The 16,737-nt window shown below is 40.3% G+C and overlaps 2 protein-coding genes across 6 annotated transcripts in view; both read left to right on the top strand.

Annotated features, from left to right (window-relative positions):
- Window positions 1–59: 59 nt before the first annotated feature.
- On the top strand, window positions 60–11,409 carry LOC121885138 (synaptic vesicle 2-related protein). 4 transcript variants are annotated; one of them, XM_042394304.1, is made up of 17 exons: window positions 60–1,153; window positions 4,392–4,567; window positions 4,820–4,884; window positions 5,469–5,554; window positions 5,644–5,742; window positions 5,836–5,907; window positions 6,009–6,133; window positions 6,306–6,369; window positions 6,489–6,614; window positions 6,699–6,827; window positions 6,926–6,999; window positions 8,600–8,676; window positions 8,775–8,879; window positions 9,403–9,511; window positions 9,610–9,691; window positions 9,788–9,877; window positions 10,795–11,409. In XM_042394304.1, exons 2-17 carry the CDS (start codon window positions 4,506–4,508, stop codon window positions 10,957–10,959), a joined length of 1,530 nt encoding a protein of 509 aa, XP_042250238.1. In that variant the 5' UTR covers window positions 60–1,153; window positions 4,392–4,505; the 3' UTR covers window positions 10,960–11,409. The 4 variants fall into 4 exon arrangements, with proteins under 4 accessions (XP_042250238.1, XP_042250236.1, XP_042250237.1 ...); XM_042394302.1 differs by having other exon boundaries at window positions 4,820–4,926; XM_042394303.1 differs by having other exon boundaries at window positions 4,793–4,884.
- Window positions 11,410–11,655: 246 nt separating this feature from the next.
- Window positions 11,656–16,737, top strand: part of ssh1b (slingshot protein phosphatase 1b) — a 35,658-nt gene continuing 30,576 nt past the window's right edge. The window contains exons 1-3 of one of the 2 annotated variants that reach the window (XM_042395608.1): window positions 12,121–12,140; window positions 13,647–13,684; window positions 14,848–15,242. In XM_042395608.1, the coding sequence (XP_042251542.1) occupies window positions 15,145–15,242 (98 nt within the window). In that variant the 5' untranslated portion in view covers window positions 12,121–12,140; window positions 13,647–13,684; window positions 14,848–15,144. Of the gene's footprint in view, window positions 12,141–13,646; window positions 13,685–14,847; window positions 15,243–16,737 lie in introns of both variants that reach the window. The other variant, XM_042395607.1, reaches the window with a different exon arrangement.

Genomic DNA, 16,737 nt, shown 5'->3' with positions numbered 1-16,737 from the left:
GAAAACAAATTTCCTTTATTAATGATTACTGTTCATGCTGAGTATCATTTAAGCTCTCATGTAAACACAACATATCAGAATAATATTTACAAGTATTTGTCAATTACCACAAGGCACATTTACATCTATACATTCTTTGCAGGTGTTGGGTAACAAAAATCTGCACTAAGAAATAAACAAGACTATAGGTCAAAACCTAGTATATGGCTGGACCGTGTATGGTCAATGCGTGAAACTGTGGCCAATTTGTCACAGGGATAGTCAGTGATAGTGTCTATTATGTTAATACCTGGATATTAAATGTTCATCTGCTATTTTCTGTAGTGGCCTGATGTGTATTGAAGTAGTATATCATATGACATGGTTAAGCAACGTTTGAGTCAACAAAAAAGGATTATGAATGCAGTTGTAAGAACAATACTTTCCACTCATATCTTGGGATGTTTGAATTGAAGGAGAACTTATTTTAATTCTAACTATTCTAATTATATGTTAACTCCCCTTGCTCTTTCATATGTTTCACTGCAGATGTCTCTCGTTTTTCACTCTGTATTGAGTGTTTTGTCATAGTGATGGGGATATTTGGGGTGCTTTACTTGTGGATACGCCTTTTTTTCCTGCCTCTTTCCTGGTTGATGAACATGGAGGGTGCTGTGGAAATTGTAAAAGAAAACTTAAACAGCATTTTGGATGCAAATTCAGGAGGCTTATCTCCGCCCAGTTAGTCAAATCAAGCGCACCTGCAAAGCAGCAGCTCCCCCACAGTAAACTGACATAACAGCCTACATGAGTCGCACGTTTTACCTGCAAGACTCGTGTTTTAATGCTGTTGTTTATTGTTTGTGATGTGAAAACGTCAGAGAAATAAGAAGCTTGTGTCCTGGTATTTACGCACCGCGGAGCGTCTCTCCGGCTGGCAGCGCTGTCAGCAGCCGGAGAGTGAATCACCCTGGACGGTAGAGGAGGAGACGCTGCTGGTACGTGTCTGTCTAAACAGGAGTTTAACCGACTGCTGCATTTAACATCGGGTCTGAGAGCGTCAAAGTTTGGAGAAGGAAACTGCTGCTGTCCTCCGCTTCTGTCATCTCGCGCCGATTCATTTCGAAAGAACAACAGCCAATGAGGAAACGCCTGTACGGCCGGCCGACCAATGGTGAAACCTTATCACTCACTCAGTCACTCACTCACTCAGGGACAACCGCGGTTATAGGACTGGTCCATGGCCAATCCAGTCAAAAGTACCACCTGCACACATGCTATTTTGTTCCCAATTCTTATTTTATTGTACATGCCATTGATTTCTGAGTTATGGTCCTATTGTGAGCATAAACGCACTTCATGCAAAAAAACAAACAAAAAAAACAACAACTTTTTCTTCAAATGCGTCAAAGTTGAATGTTGTATTAACACAATAGTCCATAAAATAACGGTTTCTAAATTAAATGCAGTATAATATAATAAAGGTGTGATATAAGTATGATGAAACAATATTTTAAATCACATAAAATTTGGAAAATGTATAGAAAGTCAAGAAGATTCAGAATTTGAGCATTAACTGTCAGTTTTCAGTATTTTCACCACAATGGACACAATTTAGTCAATCCTTGATAACTATTGTGGTCAGATACCGAGTCCTAATGATAACACAAAAACAATGGTTCACCTTTGTATTCATTTCATGCATGGCCTCACCTCTCTGCACTGAGGGTTTACAGTGATAATGTACCTGAGTAATTAAAAATGCTTAATATTTTATTCATCAAACCAGAGACACTATGGTATGGCACGTACACACACACACACACACACACACAGGAACACACACATCTCAAAATCTCAACCACTGATAAGAGGTAAATAATATGGTCTATTGCAATCTTGTTACTAACAAGGTGAAGGGCACGTTGGATCCACTACTGTGATCAACTACATGTCCAAATAAATATTCACAAGCTAAATTAGTTCCAAAAAACTAAACTTTCAACTGATTCATTTGAGCAAACAGATTGCTGTCGCCGGGACAAAGCTCTGGAGGCCAAAACGAACTGTGAGACTATTAGTTTCAGAAGTGGTGCATTTAGTGAAGAAATCGCACAATGATTGTGATTTCAACAAGCAATTCAATTCATAGGACTACAATATTTTGGCATTTAGATTTTAATCATGTAGATTGCAGCGCTTACCTTTGAGTCCATGTTGTAGTTCTTTGTGTAAAATCAGAAAAGCTCTGGTGAGATTCAGTGTGAGTCTGGCTAAGCAGCTGATGTGACCAGAGGATGCGGGGACGGAGGGATGTGCTATATATTCTACCTGTATTTATGACCGTCCCATAATGCAGCAGCCTCAGCATGTCCCTAACAGTGTCCTACTTTTCTACAGGTTTTATTTTCAGGTTGGCCTTATTCACTGCAGGGGGGCAGAGGACTGAGAGACGCAATAGTCACATACAGTTCCCTCATATGAGAAGATATTCTTAGTGTAGCAGTAAATACTCAGTTCCAACTCTACAATTTAAGTGAGTTTTTTTAGATGTAATTTTGTGGTATTTTACGTGATATATCAGTTGATAGCTGGGCTATCAGGACATTACACTGCTGATAATGAGTTTTGAAAAGGTCATGCAACATGTGACCTTGGGCGTTGTACCAGTGCTTCTGAAATTTATGAACGCATTCACTGCTGTACTCCTTATTCCATTTTCTAAAGTATGCCTTTGTCATGTATTTTAATGTGTTTTTTTACTTTCTAGGCACTGACCGGTTTCAGCTCATTTTAAGGGCTGCAACTAATGATTATTTTTGCCTAATCTGTCAGTTGTTTTCTCAATTAATCCATTAGTCATTTTGGTCAATAAAATGTCAGAAAATGCTGATCACTATTCCCCTAAACCCAAGATGCAACTTAAAACATCTTGTGTTGTACCAACGAAAAGTCCACAACCCAAAGATATTCAGTTTACTGTCACAGAGAGAACATTTAAGAAGTTGGTTCAAGAGAATTTGGGCATTTTTTCATAAAAAAATATACTCAAATTCATTAGTCGATTATCAAGATAGTTGGATATTTCAATTTACTGTGTGAAAATCACTTTACAGAGAACTGAAACTTGTCTGCGGTACTGTAGGTAATCCAGACCCCAGTGTCAGAGGAGCAGCAGGCCTGAACCACATACTGCTGAAGTCAAACTAACCCTCATAAAGTCTGAGTCTAGTGAGTTAACACAGAAAGAAGATGTTGTTATTATATATATATATATATATATTTATTTATTTATTTATTTATTTATTTATTTATTTTTAGAGAGACTACCAGGTCCTAACTGAATTCCTTCCTGTCATGGGGCCTCTGAGGAAACATAAAATAGGCTTTAGACAGTGAAATTAACACTTTTGGGTGTGTGAATATGACCTAAAAATACAGAACTATGAACTCGAGAAGATCTACCTCTGACAATGGCAGTGTTTACATCCTGAGCCCTCTGGCTTTTTGACCAACTGTCACCAACAACACCAGCAGCATGAGAGCACAACCTGCTGTTAGCCACAGGCTATAACAATTACTCCATTAGCTCACATTAACCTAGTATAAGGTAATGTTTGTTTGATTTCATGTTTTTGGACATTGATGAACTAAAGGACGTCACACCTGCTGCAGGACCATCAGTCACACAGCTACTGAACAACAGCGCTGATATAAAATGTGCCTGTAACTGTAGGCTACACCTTCTTCTTGCTGAAACCTTAAACCTTTTCTCACATCCCTTTTTTCTTCTATCAACATTTTAAACTCTTTGTACACTCATATAGGATCTTTCCGTGGTCACAAAAAGGGTGTAAGCACACTGACATACTGTACACACCCTCTTTCTGTTTGCTTTACATTTTGATGATTAATTAATTAAACTAATTCTACTGTTGCATGTATTTTCAGTCTCAGTGGATAAGAACATAAGCTAAAAGACTCGATTAAGGGGATGAAGTGGGATTATTACTGTCAGCTTTAACTCGGCTGCTTATATTTTAGTAATTTGATTATTGACAATATTAAAAAGAATTTTTTTTTTAAAAAAAACTGGCTTAGTGTTTGTTGTGTTTTAATCACCCTATTGACTTAATCTTAAGAACAGTTTATTTTTACTTTATACTCCTAAGAAAATTAAGGAAGACGAAGTTTTAAGGCTGAAATATGTAAGTGTTGTTTCACTGTTTTTAATCTTATTATTCCTACTTATTATCTAATGAGTCTAGTCATATAGAGGAAATGTTGAAATAAATATGACCTGTATGACCTGTTTTGCTATAGTCAAGGGCTAACCCATAAAGCCTCAGCCATTCAGCCCTGAAATAGCACCTTTGTTTCCTGTTGCAACTCCTCCCCTTTCTTCCATCAAGGTATTGTCCTCTGATTGGGTGTCTCACTGAAACCTGAAGTGACTTGACTAGCAGGTTTGACAGCGGCACCGGTGTGTTTGTCCACTGTAAGTAACAGCTCCCAAAGATACTGAAATGGACAACTGGAGCAGACCATCCAGGATCAATTACAAGCGTTGGAGAAATGCTGAACTGAGGTAAAACAACATTTTTGTGTTTTCCCCATGTAGACATTTGTGATGCTAAAAGAAATTATACCCTGAGATAAATCTATCCTGTTGTGTTTACACACCAGACTGTTGCCATGGGGCTAGGTGTATCCACACGTAGGAAAATGTCCTTTTTTTTAAAAAAAAACATGAAATCCAACCTGTAATGCCTAATAATGCCTGAATTTCTCCTTTCGGTGTGCTGACATTTAGGGGTGAGGTGAATTTTGTTGGTAACAGTGATGAGGACCAGGGGACAGACGCTGAGATCTGCACTATAGCCACAGCAAGAGTCGACTCACGAGGCAAAGAGTCTGCATCCACATCTGGATCTAATAAAACTGAAGGCTTGTGGAACACTATTAGTTATAGTTTATCCAGATTTTGATCTTTCTTTATGTGGTCTTCTATGTTTGTGGAAAAAAAACACACACATCATCAAGGTGACCTTAAATAAAAAAAATATACAGTATGTATTTAATTTTTGGAACCTGAAAATTCAATGTTGTCCTGGCCGGGCATCGATTTGTGAGGAAAAGGCAGGGGACAATTTGCATAAAACAAGAGGAAGAGATTAACACTGTACTAAATGTAGATCAGCTGATACTATTAATAATAATGGACCGCAGTTGAGTCAACAACTCTCCTCAGTTTCTGTGCTGGTCTGGAGTCTGTTGGCAACACCTTCACCTGATTAACTCTAATCAGCTCCTAGCTAAAGTATTATTTGAACATCATTATTTTGCATTTTTTTTATGTGATGTGACTATCTTTTTTAGATATGTTTAAATAGTAATGCCACCAAGTTATGCTTGATTCTTGAACGATTCTGCATGAATTTCTTCAGAAGCGAGAGTGAAATTGCAGTGACTGACTCGTCCCTTTACAGAAACCTTTACTCTAGATGAAGCACTGGAGGCCGTTGGCTTTGGAAAGTTCCAGTGGAAAATCTCTCTCCTCACTGGACTGTCATGGGTAAGAAAGCTTACAACATGCGCAAAATTCCTCGCTTTGATTTCCAGACACTGAATGTCTATCATGTGGCGCTTTGCTTCTGAGTGCAGATAGGAGACGCCATGGAGATGATGATTCTCAGCATCTTGGGCCCCCAGCTGCACTGCGAGTGGAGACTGCCCAGCTATAAGGTGGCTCTGATAACATCGGTAATGGTCCTTTAGGTCTTCTCAGTAATGTGCTGTTCTACACCTTGTTGATTTTGTGATTTGTGCAAATGTTGTTGTTTTTTTTTACTTCAGGTGGTGTTTGTCGGGACAGGGATTAGTTCACCTGTATGGGGGAATGTGTCCGACAAGTACGGCAGAAAAGTAGTGAGTCTCACATCTGAGTTTTTTATACAGTACATGACTGGGTGATTTTTGTACATTATCTCATTTTTAACTTGTGTGTCTTCTGTCTCTGTGGTAAACAGGGGCTGACATTTTGTATGTGCTGGACTCTGTACTACGGCCTGCTGAGTGCCTTTGCTCCAGTGTACGGTTGGCTCTTGGTCCTGCGGGGCCTCGTAGGCTTCGGCATCGGAGGAGCTCCTCAGTCGTGAGTTTATCAGACTTTGCGCAAATCTATCTGCAACCACGAAAGGCTCTATAGAACTTTTTTCACATATAGTAAACAGATATTCAAAATTGACGGAACTGATCCTGCACCATGAACCAGACAATTTAAGAGCCAAGACATTATTTGCAACAAATATTTGGTATCTTTTTAGGGTAACACTGTACTCAGAATTCCTTCCAGTGAAGGCGAGAGGCACCTGCATCATGCTGATTGCGGTACTGTGGCAATTTTGTTATTAAAGTATGACTTTCACCGTATTTAAGAGTTGAAACCTTGATCTAGTAAGTATAACGCTCATTATTTCCCACCTGATTGATGTGTTTGTGTACATCAGGCATTCTGGGCCATTGGTGCTGTGTTTGAGGTCCTCCTGGCCCTGTTGGTAATGCCCACTCTCGGCTGGCGGTGGCTGCTTGGCCTGTCCACGATACCAATGGCAATCTTTGTTTGCTTCTGCTCTGTAAGTATGTCGGTGGTGAAATCAGATCCCTAAACTCAAACCAGCCAGAGTCAAACTTTCATCTGATGATTCTGTCTTGCACAGTGGCTGCCTGAAAGTCCTCGTTTTGACGTGCTGGCGGGAAAAAAAGAAAATGCCATGGCAACTTTAACACGCATCGCCAAAGAGAACGGCAAGGCCCTGCCTCCAGGGAAGGTGACCGTCTATAAACAGGTGAGGTGGAAGATATGTGGGTCCTTGTGTTTGTTCAGAAAAAGGAGTTGTGCATGTCCAAGTAACAAATAAGTATTTTTGTCATTTTCACTTCACAGGGTTACCGTGGACGGATCAAAGACCTCTTCACACCTCAGTATCGGAGTACTACTCTTCTCCTGTGGTTTATATGGTTAGCTTGATTAACATATTTTTCTACTTTAGCGTTTTAAATTTTATCTTTGGTAAAAAAAAAAAAAAAAAAAGACCAGGTTAGTATTTAATCAAGGCTGGATTATGTTTGAGAGTATGCACCACTTGATCACACACATCGTTCATTTAAAATTAATTTAAAATCATGGTTAAGAGACAATCAAGTGTGTGACCATACTCTGTAATTTATTCAAATAACCAGTGTGCTTTGTTTTATGTATTATTGTCCTTGTTTTAAAGTATTTTGTGTGTTCTTATGAAGTGTGCTCTGCTATATGTACAGTATTGCTGTTCCCTGTTTTAATGTATTGTTTGAGTCTTTTGTAGCCTGTCATTACGCCTGCCCAGGGACTGCAGTTGAAATTTAATTTTTAATTAGCCAAGATGGGTAAACTGGCACATTTACAGAAGTGTCTATTAATGTGCACTGTAAACTGTAACTTTAAACTGTATAAAAGATACACTCAGTTCTGAAGAACTAAGAGAAAACAGAGAACCTCTTGATCTTACATTTCTATTCTATTAATTCAATCTTACATGTTACAATTTACAGCTACTTGAGGAAAAGAAGAACTGATCAGAAACAGATATATTGTTAAATACACTTAAAGCTGGAGTGCAGGACTTTTGTCTCCCCCTTCTGGCAGTGAGAGTAATTACAAAAACACTGTCAACATGTGCTTAAGTCATAGGCTATACCATAGCCTAGTCCCTCGCTACTGTTGTGGCAGTAAAACGGTGGATAAATTGCTGTGAGCGTCACACAACCCATGTGAAATGACTCACTTCACTATCAGAATTTGATCCATTCAGTCCGATAACATTTGGAGAATCTAGAAGAGCCGCACGACTCAATTATTTTATCCCCATTCAAGTTAGCAGAGGGCTAACCATAAGTTAGCCGCCTCAGCCAGCGGAAGTGTCTGGGTGTGCATCCACACAGCCAGTGCGAGATTGTCCCTCCCAACAGGAGATTTAAAAACTCTGTATACTGTGAAATACAGAGAGATTTATCTGGGAGTGTTAGGCTTAATCAGCATTGTGTGAACTCATTTGGCAAGGGCTTGAATATAACTGATATTCATTTATATGTAAAAGTTCGGCACTGCAGGTTTAAAGATTATGTAAAAGGACTGTAATCTGTAAAAACCTGTCATATGCTCACATTCAGCAGCAGCCCTCAGAGGTTTGTCATCAATGCAAACTGTTAGAGAATGTCATGGTAGAAATATACATGTTCTTAAGACTACAAAGAATGGGTGTAGAGGTACAGTTTTGTTGAGTCCTGGCTCATATAGGTGTTACAGGAAATGAACAAGGAGATAAATTATCATAGAAGGCCCAGTTCAGATTGGATATAACATTTTGGACCTGTGAAGACTCTTATCTGGGGGATCAGGAGAAATAATACTGAGAGTGCCATGTGTAGTCTGCTGTGAGCAACATGGCGTTGGTGGGGACCCACAGCTGTTTTTTGCCCCATCCCCATACTTGGTTAATCCGGCCATGTATTTAATGCTTTTTCAACTATTATTAGAAATCTTATTTTCCAGAACACTGTGTTGTTATTTTCTCTAAAGGTTTGCAAATGCCTTCTCCTATTACGGAATAGTCCTGTTGACAACTGAGCTGTTCCAAAGTGGAGATTCATGTGGGAGTAAGTAACATGTGGCTCCATGCACATCAGCTTTTATCATAATACCTCTTAAATGCAAGCAAAAACAAAATAAAACTGTCCTCTCTCTTTCCTTATAGCGACCCAAGGGGCCAAGCTTGAACCGAACTGTAGTCTGGAATGCAAATATTTGACATCAGCTGACTACAAAGACCTTTTATGGACGACCTTGGCTGAATTCCCAGGTGAAATGATCCCTATTAGCATTTTCTCAGAGCTGTTGTGTGTAATTGAAACTGTAAGGTTTAAAAAAAATGTGATGCTGTTGCCAAGAATTGTGTAAGCCTATGCACATGAGGTGCTTCTGTATTTACTCATCATTCATCCATCACAACAAAACTTTGAGACAACACGGATATGATTTCTGCCAAAATTCAAGAATAGATGCTCTCTCTCTCTCTCTCTCTCTCTCTTTCTCTCACATATACAGTATATAAGTTCAGGTCAAACAAGCATTTCATCTAAATAACATCACATTTGGTAAAAAATATATAGCTATCTTTAGCCATTAGATTCACCTTTACATAATTATAATTTTGACTTTCTTGAAAAAATCTTTTAGCCTTGTTGATATAAGCTCACTTATGACACCACCAGTCCTACAGTACTCCTACAGTGGTTTAGGCTGCTCCTTTGTAATTCATTCTTGTTTTACAACTCTTAACCGCAGCTATGAAATGGTATGTTTTCTGTTTGTCTTTGTTTCAGGTCTTTTAATTATCCTGGCAGTTGACCGTATTGGCAGGAAGAAAAGCATGGCACTGTGTTTCTTTATGTTTTCTTTGTTCATTCTGCTCTTATATGCTTGTACTGGGAGGTAAGTTTGTGTGTGTTACTTTGTCATTGTGGACCAACAGTAATACATTAAAACATTAAGGCTGATCTCTAACTCTCTGTGTCTCTCTGTGTTCATAGGATCGCTCTTGCAATCTTAATCTTTATTGCTAGAGCCTTCATCTCTGGAGGATTTCAAGTTGCTTTTGTTTACACACCAGAGGTAGGTCTACAAATTTGACCACTTGTCCATTAAATGAATTTGTTGGACAACTTGATTCGGTCAAAAATGCTCTCTCTGCTTTTTCATTTTCATTAGGTGTACCCCACAGAAACCAGAGCCTTAGGAATGGGGACGTCTAGTGCGATGGCAAGGTTGGGTTCCCTGATAACTCCCTTTGTGGCACAGGTATGTAGTGACCACCTCTGTTGGTACTGTGCAAAAATAACTGCTAAATATAAAAATGCTGTCATTTTGTATCTCCAAGTTTAATATTTCTGTTTAAGGCAGGTTTAGCTATGGCATGTGTTGAAACAGTTCTTCAAATTCTCTCAAATCCCACCACATGCTGCGATGTTTGCTAAACTCCACAATATGAAAGGTCAGAGGATCAACAGAAACATAAGGATTTGTGCTCAGGAGACCATTAAATATTCATTGCAGATTTTGTGCAAATCTGAAAAAAAACAGGTTTTAAAAAACATGAAGAGTTTAAATCTGAGAACAATGCAATGTTTTGTCCAGTGCAGCCAATATTCTTCATTTAGTTCTTCACCAAGGCGGCACAGTGGTGCAGTGGTTAGCACTGTCTTCTCACAACAAGAATATTCTGAGTTCAACCCCGGCCAGCTGGGGCCCTTCTGTGTGGAGTTTGCATGTTCTCCCCGGGTGCTTCTTCCCACAGACAAAAACATGCATTTTAGGTTAATTGGTGACTCTAAGTTGCCCGTAGGTGTGAATGCACATTTTTGTGTGAAATATTTAAGTCATACATGAAATTCTGGCTGCTTATAAATGCAACTTCGGTTTGAAATGTAGCTAGACTCTCTGCAGCCTTACAGTCTCACTTTACTAGATATTAGAGTGCACTGTGACACCCTGCATGCAACCAAATTTATTGTAAGTTGTTAGCAATGACTGAAACATAAGATAAAGGAATCAACATTATGATTCATCCTATATTCTTGAAATTAGTGGTAAAGATAAATTACTGATATTAGCTGTGATAAATGCTGTACTGCAGGTTTAGATTTCCAGCACCTGTCTGATATAAAACGTCTTCTGTTTGTCATACAGTATGTGTGTATGTTGTGTTTTGGTTCTAGGTGATGCTCAGGACATCAGTGTATTTGACCCTGTCAGTGTACTGTGGCTGCAGTCTGCTGGCTGGCATTGCATCCTTGATCCTGCCTATTGAGACGTCAGGCAGGAGTCTGCAGGAGTCCAATCTTGACCATGAGGCCGGACCACCAACACAACCAACCAGTTAAATGGTACAACAGACTCCTTACACCAGCTGTAGACCAGCGACCAGGAAGGATGGAAAACATGTAAAAGACACCTCCCAAGCTGCTGCAGACGCCACAGTTGTCTGTTAAATGATGGACTGAATGATCTGAGCGATGATGGGTGAAGAACAGCAGGGGACGATCTCATTACAGGCGGGTGATAATTAAGTGCCTACTGCCCATGTCTAATGAGAACGGAAGCACACTTGTGCCTGGACTGGTGTCCCTCTGTTTTGGTTTGTTTACCCCTCTCTTCCATTTAGGCCATGGTAAGCGGCAGGGGGACATTTTGAAAAATTATGATAAACTGTGCATACAGTTTAAGACTTGTATTTAAAAGACTTGAACATTTATTTTTTACATTTTGGATAAAAATGACCTCTTGTATATATTTATATGTGAAGCCACGTGCCTTTTGCCAATTAAAGTCATTCAGTCCGCTTTAGGTTCTATTTATTTTGTTGAATGTGCACAATAAGAGACGCATTGTGGTTCTATTATTATGGTGCTACATTATGACAACCTCGCTGCGTTTCATAACATGAGCAGAATATCATTTCATCAACATTTGTATTTGGGAGTACCTAGTCTGGCCAGTCACCTTGACAACATTGGCCCAATGACAGCGCACACGCAAACTAGGCCAGCCAATCACAGGCATCCGGCAAAGCTGCATGTCATTTCTGCCCCGCTTGCAGCCCGCACCGTGTTTTGTTTGTCTGTCTGCGCACCAGCAATGAAATCGCGGGGTCTACTGACTCGGTACAAACGGAGGGAATCTCTCCTGACTTCCCGCTCATGAGGACTCCCGTAACCGCAGAGGACGCACGGAGCAGGACCGAAAGGGAGCAGCGCCTGGACTCAGGAGTCAGGTGCTGTTGGATGAGAGTCTGACTAGGCATATTCTCCCCGGTGACAGAGACAATCTCAGCGGCGCATCTTCCCACACAGGCGCTCTTCCTCCTCTCTCTCTCTCTGTCTCTCTCTCTCTCTCTCTGTCTCTCTCTCTCTCCCCCCCCTCTCCTCTACTCCCCTTCCTTCTCCTTTCCTCTACTGCCCTCCACGGCTGCAGCCCACCGACCATGGCCCTGGTGACTCTGCAGCGCTCTCCCACCCCCAGTGCAGCATCCTCGGCCAGCACGACCAACAGCAGTGCGGGGGAGGTAAGCAGAAAAGTCGGGGCTCGGTCTTTGTGCAAACGGTGTGAGGAAACGCCGAGAATGCGCCTGCAGGAGCCCGTATCAGTACAGTCCGGATGGTGTTAAATATCCTGCAGGAAGGGTTAACCGTCATTGCTGTGTGTGTATCATAAACTTGATATATTGTTGCATTGTTACCAGCAGAGTCTTGTTTGTGGCTACTGTGGCAGCGGATTTGTAAACAAAATCCTGCAAGAGCGGGAGGGGAGAAGGGGGGGAGGTGGGGGGTAGTGGTGGTGGGGTGGGGGGGGGCCTGCTGGGGTTTAGCTGTCAGAACAAAGTGCTCATTTTCCTGCTGCACAAACATTTGCTGCGTTGCACTCAGGTTGCTCTCCCTCCTTGTTATTGGGCTGTTATTTGCAGTAATGCAGCCTCAATGCTGGGGAGGAGTCTTTTAAAGGGGAATGCCAACAATTATTCTTTGAATTGCGTTCAGTCTGTGGCCCAGGACGGTTCAGTTAAGTGTTGATGAACTCTAAGAGGGAAAAAATCTTCAGAGAAAACATGTGGGATGCAAGTGAAGTGAGATGCTGACATGTCATAGATTGTGAGAAATGCCATTTGTATGCAACACATCCATAGAAAAATCTACCAAGTCAGTATTCATTGTCTGTAGACTAGTCCAATATTTTACATCTTAGTGAAAAAAATCTTTAGGAAACTGCGGTCAGGTTACTGCAGTCAGGTTTAGCTCCAGAAACAATGAGAAGTAACACTGACTTAGAGGAGTTTAAGGCTTGAGAAGCAGAATTTAAATCCCAACCAGCAGAAAACAAAGTCAGCATTCACATATGGAGCAGTGCCACATTTTACATCCCAGTGAAATTATAACATCAGGGTTAGTGCTCCAGTTTCTAGATTTAGGAAGGTGGATTATGCGCCTTTTAAGTAGGCTGACTGAACCGAGGCACAAAAATAAGCAGTGATGTTTTTCCTTCACTTTCTGCAGCCGGCATGAAGGAAAAGTAGATGTTTGTGATGTTTGGATGTGCTTTTGCAGAACTTTGTGTTGTTTGAAGGTGGTGGTAATTATTCAAGTGTCAGTTCCATGGGACATTCATAGCAGATGAGATCACGACACTGACTAGGAAGTACCAGCAGATGGTGCTGGAACACTTTAATAATCCTCACGCATGATGCTCAACATCCATTTGCACTACTGTACTACCTCATGTCTTACAGATTAAACAAAAAATAAATCAAGGTCCATTCAGAAATCCTATTACACAGCGATAATGTATCATGTTCATGATGAATGCCAGCCGCTAGATGATTCAAACAACGCTTCATTGTGCACAGTGAAGTAGTCTCTGTTCAGTAATCCAGTAGAGATGGCTGCTTTAAGTACACGAGGTGAATGTCAAAACCTCTCTGACTCTTCTCTCAGTTTTTCCCCATTTTAAACTGCAGTTATACATTACATCGTATCCTTTCTTTATAGCATCTGCCTTGTTTTGTTTTGTCTTTCAGGATTTCGGAAGTGACGATGACCGGAAAATTAATCAGAGGTAAGATCTTTCTGTTTTTAGAAGTCATGTATTTGAAGTTCTCTAGATACAGAGAGGTGAAACACATTTACAAAGAAATACAGACGTACTGTATTTCTCACTCCCACTGTCTTGGTCAGTGGGACCTCTGACCTCTGTGACCTTACAGTAGCTACTATTGACGTCAATCAGAGGATGATCCTACTCAGTAGTAGCAACGAGGGGAAATACCAGCAAGACAACAATGTCTCTCTTTTTTACACATCATACTGGCTTTTAATTATTTCGTTAAACATTTTGTTATCATATTTTGGGAGGTGTCACACAAAATAATGATCAATTCCATTGCACGAAAGAAGCGTACATATGGAAAATTATTTTTTAAGTTAATTTAGTTCTTGATTAGATTTCCATCTCATGTGCTGCTGTTGATACTTCTTATTTGGTTGTGCTGTTGCCAAATGCTCGCTGCCCAATTGATTCTATAATGGTTTATAGCGATGTAGAGAAACAGAGGATTATTTCAACATTGTCACCCCGTCCGCACATTTGCTTTATTTACAGTGTCTCAGACTTGTATAGAATAAATTAGACTGTCAAAGTACCACACTGCCTGGATTGTTAAAAACCACTTTGGCAACTGATGAGCTGCTTGTCTTGTCCTCAGTCGTGAAGATTCAGTGATGTCAGCAAATCTGGCTCTCTGAGCCATACGAGGCCAAATGATCTATTTCTATATTGGTCCTTAGTTTCTCACTGTTGTCAAGAAGAAAAATCTGCTGAAATTAAAGTTGATTTAACCTGACAGGTTTAAAAATACCTCCTTTTCTCAGTTACATAACAGAGTACAAAAATTGTTGTTCCTGCTCGGTTACAAAGCATTCCTTTAATCAACTCGACATCAGAAAAGTCATGATTTATGTCAGCAAAACTTTGGCACAGTCTCTGTCTTTGTGCTTTGTGTGCGTGTGTGTGTGCGTGTGTGTGTGTGTGGGTCATTCACAGTTGAAACAGTCATGTCATGCTTTGTCTGGAGTTACTCAATGACTGACATGTTTCTCTGAAGCTCAGTGATTCATCAGTGTAGAGTCTTAATTTAGGATTCCGCATGTCAAACTTTGAGATTGACGCCAAGCCTCCCAACACTCGCATGAATGATGTTATTGTGGTCGGGTGTCACATAGGGAGAGCTGATTGGTGAAGCAGGCTCTGCGAGGAGGAGATAGAGAGCAGAATCCGAGACAGGCAGAGCGGCACAGACGAGGAGATTTTGGGAGCAAGATGGAGAGAAAGCTGTGGGAGGAAGAGAGGAAGGACATATCGGACCAAGACCAGGAAGACAGAAGTTAAAACGAAATATGCTACAAGGGGAGGTTGCAGTCCTCTGTGACCACGGACAGGAATATGCAGGTGTAGACGATGGATGGAAGGATGTTTTAAGAGGAGACTAAACTGTAGATAGTCCACTAACAACCAGGAGGATGCATCTGGTGGTGAAAACGTCACATAAATCCATGTTCACCGTGCTGCCTCACTTTGTGGAGGAGGCTGCTCTGACTCAGAGGGAGATCTGTCGCATGTAAGTTCACAGCAGCATTAACATTTAGACCTATTACGTTATTAGTATAACTTAACACTTAGCGGAAGGTTGTGATGTCTGGAATCAGTGGTTAAACTTAAATAAATAGTGATAATGTTGCAGTGTGAGTAATTTAAAGCTTAAAGATCCCATCCACATGATTTAAGTCATAAAAAAACAACTGTGCTTTAAATAATTATTTGTGTTTGATGTTTTTCTCACAAAAAAAGTTAAATTACCGAGTTAGAAGTTCTTCAAATTACATCTACACCTTCTCCTTTGTTGAGAAATCCAGAATATATATAAATATGCAAATATTTTCCTGCTGGATACAGGATGTTTCCCACGTTATAAAGTCTCAGTATATGCGCACTGAAGGTTTCAAGTTTCCACATCACACTTGTGTAAGTTGCATACAGGACCATGATTGGCTTCTGTTGTGATGTCACCAACTATGTTCATAGGTACACATATTAAAATCAGATTTAAGATGAGTGCAGAGAAACTTTCCCCCCTCAAAAGATTAATATGAAAAAGGCCTCTAGTGTCAAACATCACAGTGAAGTAACAATGAGCAAAACACAGTTTTGAGTGGAGGGGGACTTTAATTTTTTAGGACAGAAGGTGATTGTGTAGAACAAAAATGCAGACAGGTATATTTTAAGGTTTTAAAGCTTAAAGTAATTATTTTCCTATGAAAAAATAATGTTTGAGCTTCATCTGTCATTCTTTAAGATTCATTTTTTTTATTTTAATCATAATTGTATTTACTATAAGAGAACAGCCTGATTGAGCTTTGTCAAGACTTTGTAGTTCTTACTTTGAACATTTCTGCGCTACCAAAGTGTCGCCTAAACTTGTGTCAGGAAAGTTATTCATTCCAGTTTCATTAAGCCTTGTGGTTAATTTACCATCGTCTCAAAATCACTCATCTCTTACAAAATTTTAAAAGAAACAATGATACCACATAGCGAGGCAGCTGAAACAAAAGGCCTTGTTATGGTCCCACTCAGTCATGCCAGGCTTTGTGGTGTGTTGGTTGAGAAGGGAATGAGATTGTGGTTAAACAAAGCTGCTCTCTGTTCTGTGTAAGAAAAGACACTAAAGCTCTCCTCCTGCTCACTGCAGCCTTCATAATAACCAAGTCGTGACCCAGGAGTGTAACATCCAGCGCAGGTTGGACAGGAGAGGAAGCAGTTATGAGATTAAAAGCCAGGACACATATGGATAGTCAGGGTGTAACGTATGATCAGCCGAAGGTCATCAAACCCAATAAAATGGAGTCTGTTCATCATGCTATAAAAACACAGGGCTGTAAAACCTGCTGGATCAGGACTCTACTGACTTTCAATCACTGCCGAGCCTCCTGTCCTGCTCGCTGAACCAGTGAAGACTGAAATAAGTATGCAGCCTACACCTGGCTGCTCACTGTACGTACAGTATCCTGACTGCAGCCATTTCATGTGCCTCTGTTTCAACTTTGTTAATCGCAATT

This window comes from Thunnus maccoyii, chromosome 19 (assembly GCF_910596095.1).
Source record: "Thunnus maccoyii chromosome 19, fThuMac1.1, whole genome shotgun sequence".
In the NCBI taxonomy this organism is placed as follows: Eukaryota; Metazoa; Chordata; class Actinopteri; order Scombriformes; family Scombridae; genus Thunnus; species Thunnus maccoyii.
This window is presented reverse-complemented; position numbering and strand designations above follow the sequence as displayed.

Bases quoted from the DNA above. Each gene is read 5' to 3' on its own strand.
- LOC121885138 (XM_042394301.1), top strand. From the start codon at position 4,506: ATGGACAACTGGAGCAGACCATCCAGGATCAATTACAAGCGTTGGAGA. The intron at 4,927-5,468 runs GCTTGTGGAACA...GTCCCTTTACAG, and splicing joins TGGATCTAATAAAACTGAAG to AAACCTTTACTCTAGATGAA. The intron at 8,880-9,402 runs GTGAAATGATCC...TCTTTGTTTCAG, and splicing joins GACCTTGGCTGAATTCCCAG to GTCTTTTAATTATCCTGGCA.